Here is a 9,959-nt window from a genome sequence, read left to right on the forward strand (position 1 = left end):
TGGGAAATATCTTTCCTTTTCAGATTGAGATTCCAGTCGAGAAAGTGGTTGCTATAACAAGAGAAAAAACTGCTTTTATCATTCCAAATGCCATAGGTGTTGTGACGGATACCGACAAGGTGAGAATTGAACCAAGTCATAGGTTGCTTTTATTTAAAGACTCTGAGACTTGAGGTGTCACCATTATCATCTCTTGAGTGTCTTGAGCCTCATTTTCACTTTGATCTCTAATTTGTAAATACTTCTTATTCCTATGGAAAATTCAATCAATCTGGGGTAAGCTCGAGAACTCGATGACTTCAAGTGACCACATCAAGGGGTTATGTACATGACATGATATGCACGTCACTAACACCAAAACATAACATATTGAAGTTTTCTATTTGTCATTGTTTCAGTATGTGTTTGGCTCACTGATATCCCGTGACAACACCTATCGGTTGATGTACAGCACGTGGATAAAGAATGCTGGTGGTGCTGTGAGTATTCTTTTGTTTTCCAAATCGACCAACAGGAATTATCTAAAATGATTAATATCCTCCAAAAGAAAGCTAGGGAGGCCTGAGACAAGTAGTTCTGTGTATGATCGCTTTGGAGTATGGGAGTGTTACCAGGACGTGTCCTTATGTTGAGTCCAAATGGCAATATACTACGCAGGTGGTGGTTAATCTGTCTGAATGATGAACTGTCGTGAACTCAAGTTGCTATACTTTTACCAAATTATTTCCTTCGATTGGGTGGAGTCTTCAATTTGTGCTTCATCTTTGTTTAGGGCTTACCTATCAAGGAGGACATTATTGACTTGGATATTGGTGCTCCAGAGGTAAACCGTTATCTGTGTTTCTATGTGTTGTTGTCATTAGCTTTGGCCTGATTTGAATATGTCGATCCATTCACATTGCCGACTTATCGGGGGTGTGCATCATCCTTAAGTCTTCCTTTCAAGACTGGAACCAATGCTCATCACCGGTATATCGGCTGTGTTGTTTCTTTGGCCTAATTTGAATATTCCAATTGAAGCGATAAAAGTTCACAAAGTTTTCTCTCATAACTTTGACTTTTAGGGAATATTCAGGTTGTCCCAGTTTCTTTTAGATTTAGAATCAAAATTTGTGTTTGTTCACTGCTTAGATATCTCTTGCTGTTAGTTTCAGTCTTATGTTTATCTCAATTTCTTCAGTGCTGCATGATCTTTTGTAACTTAGACGATGTAAAAGATAAAATGTAGAATAGAGAGAACTTTATGTTTTATAGCATTGTGATCCGGATAGGTCTTTCTTGTGAGATTAATAGCTGTCTATAATAGGCTGTTTAGTCTTTGTCTGTAGTCTATGGAATGTAAATCGTCATGTTATATAGTACACCAACCAACACACAACAGTGGTGCGCAACTTTCCGGCCTATGTACAACCTTAAACAATGACAGAATAAGATGAGAATATAAACGCCTGCTACTATGGCTATTTAGAAAAGTGATGCCATCTATCCTCAAAACTACAAACCATATGAGTATTAATCAGACGAACAACATGAGAAAGCAGGAAAAAAAGTGTTTTTTGCCAATTTTATTTCTGCAGATTTCAAGATTCCTTAAAGCTTTTTCGTTTCCAAAACGTTCGTTCACGGTTGTAGTATTCTTTATAGTTTCATCTTCATATAAATGCTGTTCATTTTGCTAATGTCGATGTCTACTCTCTGTATCGTTGCAGATCGAATCATATTCTAGTCCAGAAAATAATAACTTCCTTGATGTCCAACGGACCGATTCAGGGACGGGTATTGACCTCGAATCGACGACAGACTCCGACCTTGGATCCTGTGCGAGCTGCTGTTCCACGAACTTGGAGGTCGACTCTAAGCAAAGTGATCTCTTCCAACCAATTCCTGTGAGGAAACCATCTCAGAAGAAACTCCGGGAAAGTGTGGCATCGGTGAAAAATAATCAGGAGATGACGTACTTCAGAATGCTCTTGCCATATTTACTGCTTTGTAAGTTGACAGTTATCACTTGTGATTTGTATTTCTTGCTTGAAAATAGTGCAGATTGTGTGAACGGAGTTGGGGGTTTTAATATTTCTAAATACAGATATGACTCAAAATAAACAGCATTGAGGGAATTTTTCACATTCTGTTGTTAAATGAAAACAGTTCCATTGCCCATAGAATTGGGACCAGGTTAAATCTTATTGGTGTACCGGGTATATGAGGGAAAAATCTGTCGGTCCAAATTATCCATATTGGTTGACATATTTATGCTCTGTGAACCAATGGGTGGCATGGTCAGAGAAATTGCTTTTCTGTTGCATAAATATTATATATCACGCATTATGTGAGATGGTGGCATGTGGCGTGTTGATCAGGCCACTTTGGCACTTGTCAAACAGTGTGTCTCAAAAATATTTTGCACTTAAGTACTTTTCCAAAAGTTAGAGTCATAAATTATATTGATTTTCAAAAGTGATAACTACGGGCAGTAAAGGTTTAGTTCATTGCATACTGTGGATAAATTGTGAGTTATTTATTGCATATTATGCTTTCCTCATGTATACAAGTAAATAAAAAAATACCAACCAAGATTGCTAAACATTTTTTTGGAACATTCTATCATTTGTCACGTGATGATAAAACTATTTATGAACAATTTGTATCCCTCGCATAATGTTCATTATTTAAAACATGCCTCTTGTTCTTGCAGGTTTTGACTACGAAGGGAACTATAAAGCTATATGCCAATTTCTGACCAAGTTACGGAGGTAGGTGGATGTAAATTTTGAAAACAAAGAAATATGGCTATACATCAGGGGGGGTGATTTTGGCATAGTTCGTCCCTGATTTTAGGCCAGAATATATCTGAGCACTTTATTGTCGAGTTGAGTAACATTTATGCTTCTAGCACCCCCCCCCCCCCCCCCCAATTCAAAATATAATGGTATACTCTCTTTGCCTTTCAGGACAGCCAGAATGAATCTGCTTTTGGCAGGATGTTTTGTCTTGTAAGTATTGGTTCTTTAGTTTTTGGCAAAATGAACTACTGCAAACCCCTTTATATCACCTCCCAATATCTTCAATTTCAGAGCATCCATTCATTTCTGCAAATTGGTGCATATTCCAATGATAAAACCATTAAGTTCATTTGCGATTACAAACACCCTCTCATGAAAATAGTGCTATTCATTTCATACTAAATCTCAGTCTTTCTGTAATTCTAGGGTGGCTTTCTTCATCCTCTCAGCGACGGTGTTAGCATACAAAGTGACATTATTACAAGCTCACATCGAGGGCCAGAACAGTTGGTCAGAATCCAAGTATTCAATGAGGTGAGAACAGTGACAAGTTCTGTCATACTCTCTCTGAAGAACCCTATATCCCTTGGGTCATGGGTAATAACAGCACTGATTCCTGAAGTTTCGGTCAGAGGTGAATGGCCCAACATATTCTCAAGTTGAGCACCACATACATGGCCATTGTATCATATAAATGCCGTCACTCATAATATATTGAAGTGTAGGCCTCTTAAATTGATGCGGTTTCAGACACCTTACAATACATTGCTGGTCCAATGGCAGGGGATAACAGAAAGGCAGTGTCCTTAATTGCAACAATAGAGTTGCAGCTATATCATCCTAATTGTGTCTCTATTTTTGTTTTTCAGATCTCATGTATATAAGAATCTGTACAGCCTGCACAATGACTATCAAGCAGCGACTATTGAGAAGCTTCATGCCATATTACGTGCCAATATCAACATTCTAGAAGATGTTTACATGTCACTACGAACTTTACAAGAGTCTCAACGAGCGGGAATGAAGTTTTGCCAGCAGTCTAGTCAAAATAATGCAGGGAATACAAAGACTAAGGACTTTAAAAGTCACACGGAGGCCATCAAGCCTGACTCCTGATAATTCTGTGTCTTGTTTCTATTATGGAACAGCAAGATACGAGTTTCACTCATTTCATTTTGGGCTTGCCATACAGTGTATCTTTTTTCTGCCACAGTATTGGTCAATAGCACCGAGAAACTTGCGATGGGCCTTTTGAAGCCGGTGGAGATCAATCTTTGCTCAAAAGTCTACATTGAATGATTAGTTCAGGGTGTAATTGTGTTGAGGTGCTTGTCAAAAAATATCTCATATCAACCATTCAGGATTGCTGTGCTTTTGGGGTATTTATATATCAACCAACTTTGGATGTATACCTATTATCCGTTTTGGATTGCCCCAAGTTTTATAGCAGGCTAACTTCTTCCAAATGTGCACCTTAGATATTGTTCGTTCCATGCTCATGTCACCGTAGAAGTCATGTTAATTCTTGGTCTCTGTAGATGAGACAGGTTGGGGTCTGTCAAGGCTGTTGTCTGTTGCTCCATGGTTGGAGTAGGATGTACGAGCAGACGACCTTGCATTTTTCGGGTCGTCTGGTGTCTCCTTCATTTGTATCGGATGAAATTTCCAGCTGTTGACAATCTTTCCACGATACACATATGGTTGTGTTCCCTCCCTTTTCTTTCACCATCTTTTGGGGCGGTTACAGACTATTTCACCATAGACTCACTAAACATCCTACAAGTGAATGAAGACATAGGCCTTGATAAACTCTATCAACTTTTGAGAGTTAACATTGACCAGGCAATTATAGCACTGCAAATTTTGAGCTAGTCATTTTCCACTCTAGTCCTGAGAACTAATCATTAATCTGTGAATGACAGATTGTACTTTATGACAAAGGCCAAGTAAGTCCATGATATTTAGTAAAAAACAAAGTGACCCTCCCCTAAAGTCTGGAAGTTCAAATTCAAAGATGCTTCCAGGTATTGGTTCTTGCCTTTACACACTTTTATCACCTGGAATAAATGTAATTAGAAATGAAATGTTTCCAATCAACATTGTCCAGTTTAGGTGAAATACTTGGCCTTTATCAACTAGTTCAAATCCTATTTGTCACTGATGAAATGTTTAATAACTTAAGGATATTACACCTTCCTGTTTCTACAACATCGGCATGGATGATGATGGACTCTAGTCAAAACTCACCCAATTAAAAAGGCTCCAATATGTGGCAGAAATCACCGAGACAGTGCATGATATACACAAATGGTGGCCCTGTTTATCTGTGATAGTATTATAGACGCATTTTTACGATCCAGTTTTGAGAGCTGGTGAAGTCAGTGAATGGGTAATATTGTATGATCACTTCTTCAGACTAAGTCATTCTCATTATAACTGAGCATTGACATTTTTCTATTGAAATTTGCTGGGTTGACAGCCATTTAAACTTGGTGTACCTTTTATTTACACTCAGTCGTCTTTGCTATGGTGTCAAGTTTGCCAAAGGCCCCTTCTGACTAGCTACGGGTTTTACCATTTACTACAATTGACTGGTATTTTGTCCAATGCGTCATTGTGTGAGCTCTGAGAGCCCGGAGTACCAGTCTCAGATGCAATGCAATCTCAATAGCTGAACCCTTGTCTTGGCTGTCAATTAACTTCCTGCCTCCTATCGTCACCATGGCACTCCTTTTATTGCCATCTGCATCATGATGTTATTTCTAGTAAAATTGTGGCGTTAATACATGTAACTAGAAGACACAATAAGCACTGACATGGTAGAACTGGGAGGTGAGTGTAAATAACTGGTACCACCTCTGCGTATAATGTTGTTCAATAACATAGTGACTGTGATAGACAAGTAGGCGTGGTTGTTGTATTGTGATGGGGAAAACTATCTGTTGTGTTATAAAAATTGATTTATCTCTTGATTGTGATACTCTGTTTGATCGCTGATGATACTTGCGAACTATTCAAGGGAAATTAGAAATGGGATGAAAGTCGGTTATACAGCGAATGTCCCTGTTCTCTAGAAATTGTCAAAACAAATGTTACTAGTTGTCTCAACATTATTAAGGTGATGTTTGTTTTTAAATCTGCGGGGCCGTAGTAAGTGGGGGATGGGGGCTCACTGCCTCCAGATCTATTCGAAAAACATGGTTTTCATACAGATTTGGGACACCCCCCTCCCTTAGGACCAAAAGTTAAATACTGCCCCAAAATATTAGTGTACCTTTTATATGTTCATGTTTAAAGATAATTGCCAACTACATATTATGACTGTGAAAAAGAAAAAATACTTTTACAGAGTTATCAGAATGCTATAAACCCTTGGAAAATAAGTGACTTCACAGTGAATCACCTCAGTCCATGAGAATCTGAAAATGAAGATTTCATCAGCTGGTTCATTTTCATTGTGCTTGTCTTTGTTTGTTGTGTTTGTGCAATGTTGAATTGTGATTTTAAATCACTGTGTTGAATGGTATTTGTCCTCTTTAGTAAGACTTGGTTATTTTGGAACAACCTGTACTTAATCCTGAAATAATTGGTGTGTATGATGGTCCCAGAATTTATTGATCAAATAATTGTGAGAATTTGTTCATTTAGTAACTGCATCCTACTGCAGAGATACATGTACAAACACTACTTGAACTGTGTAATTGAATCCCATTTCTCTGGGGCGCTGCCCTCATACACATAATATACTGTCTTTGGATATTTCTGTCCTGGTAATTCAATTTCCTTGTCAAATTTGATTCTGGGATTATACATATTAGGCAGTATGTTCTTCATCATTAATACAAACGTCAATTAGTTGCTTGTTCCAGTTTCTGCTATTTATTTGTACATATTTAAAAGCTTGCAACGCTACATTCTTTTGTGCGTTTTATTGTTGTAAGTCACTTGTTTTGGTAGCTGGTTTGCCATTGTGACTGATTATTTTTAGTTTTTGAAGAAATTGTTGCATTTCAGCTTTCTTCCGGCTTAAAAAAGACAGAAAGTTACTGGTAACTTTCCTCTCCTGTTAGATTATCTGATTTGCTTAGCCTTCCACGATATCTTATTTACTATGCTTTCCAAGTTAAGGATGTAGGATCTTGTATCTGCTCATCATGATGCTGATTGTCTCCACATGTGGTGACAAACACTGCTGGTTTGTGTGACGATTTAGGTCACAAAAGCTACAGATATGGCAAACCTGATGATTTTAGATCTTCGGACGCTCCTCTCTGTCTCCTTTCCTTGAGGTTGACAATCGAATTATTTTCAGGAAGATATCAATATTCCCATTTAAACTGTGGTTGAGATCAGATTAGATCAGATTTCTCCTCACCCCATATAGATCTGCTTCATTTTACTGTTGTTATTTTTGTCATTTCAATTGTAAGTACATGTACATATTGTCCTAATTTGTCTGCATAAAGAATAAATGTTTCACTTTGTCAATGAAATATCATGTCTAAATCCTTAACCATTTTTACACCAAACTCTCTGTTTTTAACTGTAAAATTTGTCAACTGTAAAGTGTGTTGTTTACCTAACATTGTCTATTTAACATTGAGTTCATAAGTCCTATAGAATCCTTGCTTTAAATTGGAAACAAATTGTAGTGCACACTACATTGTTTCAACATACTGATTAAAATCACACTTCATACCCGACCATCAGTTAATCAAAGAAAATGTCATGTTTGCACATCTGAATTCTTTTACAAATGGTCTAGTCTTTTGAAAGATAAATACTGGGTTCATCATCCAGGTTCAGTCAGCTTTCAGATGATATTTCACTATGCACGTCAGAGTCAAGCATAAATTTGTTGACCTTTCAAGTCACGATTTATTTTTTGTGTTACTGATTTGAATCCTTTAGTTGTTCACTGCCAAAACTAGATGTCAACCAGTAACTCTGTCGGTTATCGAGTGCAGTAATGGTAACCATTGCCAAATATTGCATTTTGCTGGTCAGATCTGTTTTATCCCAGCATGGCCAGCTAGGTTACACAAATTTACTACCGGTAACATGGCGTATACAGACATAACTGTACCTCTAAGCCTGTCAGACCATATGATATAAGACCTCTGTCCTTGTCCTATCGTGTCAAATCCAGCAATTGATTTGGGAAGAGAAACGGGGAGACAGTAGGAGGAAACCTTCGTAACTTGCATTAGAGTTTCTTAGTAAGAACTCGATCCTCCTTGGTTTCTCTGCTTTATGTCTCTCCTGAAATGTTTGAGTTGTTTTGATGTTCGCCTTGAGTTGTAGCAGTGTTACGTTCTAGCAATATCTCTGTTCTCAACTTATTATTAAGTGAGATTGTAGCTCTGTGCTTAAACAGAGCGACTTAAATTATATTTTTTATTCCGCGGTTGTCATGTCTCCTAGAAAGAAAAAACACATTCTCAAGAGTGAATTTTAGCTTTGTTCCATTATTTCTTCTTGCCACAGTTGATATGTGGGAGGTACATAAACTGCTTGAGGTACACGACTCTTGATGGTCAGGTCTGGCCTGTCTTCAATAAAGAGCACACTGAGATAGAATCAGAAGGATCTGGGTGTTGAGCATGGATCGAATGGAGGAAGAATGTCCTCAGGTTCTAAGGAGGAGGATGCTGCATCACTCAAGAAAGCATTTCTTGACAGTCACATGTTATGAAAGACAGGGACCATTTGTTCTGCATTTTATAGTCACCGGTTGAGAAAGACTGGTGACTGCAGTTCATGTCATACGCCAGTCCAGGTTGTGAAATACCAGGGACTATCACTCCTCCCTGTTGCACCAGCTGCAGGTTGTGAAAGACATTGGACAAAGCTGTAGAAGACCGGGGGCAATTCCTGCTATGGCTTCCAGCCATGAGATATGAAAGACAGGGGCCTGCCTATAGCCAATCAAACAGTTGTGACAGACCAAGCTCTATATATCATATGCTTCACCAATGATCAAGAACCAGGGATAATTCCTCTTATATACCCGAGCCACAAAAAAGAGAAAGACATGTTAAACCTGCCTTCGGTAACAAAAACCGAGGGCAAAGCCTCTTATTTTATCAGCTGCAGGTTGTGAGAGACAGATGGCCAACTTGTGAAGGACAGGGGCTATTCCTTCTGCTACACCAGTCATTGACTGTAAAGACCAGTACAGGGTATGAGACAGGCGACCGAGTTTTGAAAGACCGATCATTTTCGTCCATCTATCCTATACCAGCTATCGACTACAAAGGCCCCTGGATAAGCAACATGTACATGTATATGCTTTACCAGCTACATGTTGTAAAAGACAGGCGACCAAGCTGTGGAAGACAAAATTCCACAATTTGGGCGACTGTCTACCACAACCTGTAGCTGGTTAAGTAAGAAGCTTAGACCCAGGTCTTTTCTGTCGATGGCTGGTGTAGCAGATGGAAAGGTCCCTGTCTGTCAGAGTTTGGTCACCTGTCTTTCACACAGCACTGATGTAGAAGAAGGAAAACTCCCAGTTGCTCACAATTTGGTCCTCTGAATTTCACAACAGTGATAGTCCTGGTAAAGTAATAGGCACAGCCCCCGGTCTCTGTATAGTCAATGACTGGTGTAGCAGAAATGATATTCCTGTCGGTCTGTCACAATTTGGTCACCTGCTGTCACAACCTGAAGCTGTTAAAATAAGAAGCCTAGCCCCTGGTCTTTTCAGCCAATGGCAGACGTTACAGGACGAAAATAGCCCGTCTTTCACAACTCGGTCGCCTGTCTTTCACAACCTGCAGCAGTGAGGTGTGTCTGAAGTTGAAGAAGGCAGAATGTTTAGGGGACATCGTTGATGGTCTCTGTGGAGATGGAGACGATATCACACCTCGGAGACATGATGATCCCATTTGGAGAAGAGAGCCTATCTTTGCGACATGGTGATATGATGAATATTGAGCAGAGAGCTTGTCTCTGAGACGTGGTAAGCTGTGTGCAGATGGAGAAGACAGTCTGATTTGGGGACATGGTGATATGATGAATATGGAAAAGATAGCTTGTCTCTAAGACGTGATGGTGTGTATGCAGATGGAGAAGACAGCCTGTCTTTGGGACATGATGGTCCGTGCATATGGAGAAAACAGCCTGTCTTTGGGACATGGTGATATGATGAATATGGAAAAGATAGCTTATGAA

The 9,959-nt window shown here is 39.0% G+C and overlaps 1 protein-coding gene across 9 annotated transcripts in view; it reads left to right on the forward strand.

The window, feature by feature from the left end:
* Window positions 1-8,229, forward strand: part of LOC135482467 (GRAM domain-containing protein 2B-like) — a 46,117-nt gene extending 37,888 nt beyond the window's left edge. For 8 of the 9 annotated variants that reach the window (XM_064762503.1, XM_064762505.1, XM_064762506.1 and 5 more), the window contains 8 exons: window positions 24-119; window positions 399-479; window positions 773-823; window positions 1,710-1,989; window positions 2,696-2,753; window positions 2,952-2,993; window positions 3,210-3,317; window positions 3,653-8,229. In XM_064762503.1, the coding sequence (XP_064618573.1) occupies window positions 24-119; window positions 399-479; window positions 773-823; window positions 1,710-1,989; window positions 2,696-2,753; window positions 2,952-2,993; window positions 3,210-3,317; window positions 3,653-3,899 (963 nt within the window). In that variant the 3' untranslated portion in view covers window positions 3,900-8,229. The remainder of the gene's footprint in view (window positions 1-23; window positions 120-398; window positions 480-772; window positions 824-1,709; window positions 1,990-2,695; window positions 2,754-2,951; window positions 2,994-3,209; window positions 3,318-3,652) is intronic. The other variant, XM_064762502.1, reaches the window with a different exon arrangement.
* The last annotated feature ends 1,730 nt before the right edge of the window (window positions 8,230-9,959 follow it).

This window comes from Lineus longissimus, chromosome 2 (assembly GCF_910592395.1).
Source record: "Lineus longissimus chromosome 2, tnLinLong1.2, whole genome shotgun sequence".
NCBI lineage: Eukaryota > Metazoa > Nemertea > Pilidiophora > Heteronemertea > Lineidae > Lineus > Lineus longissimus.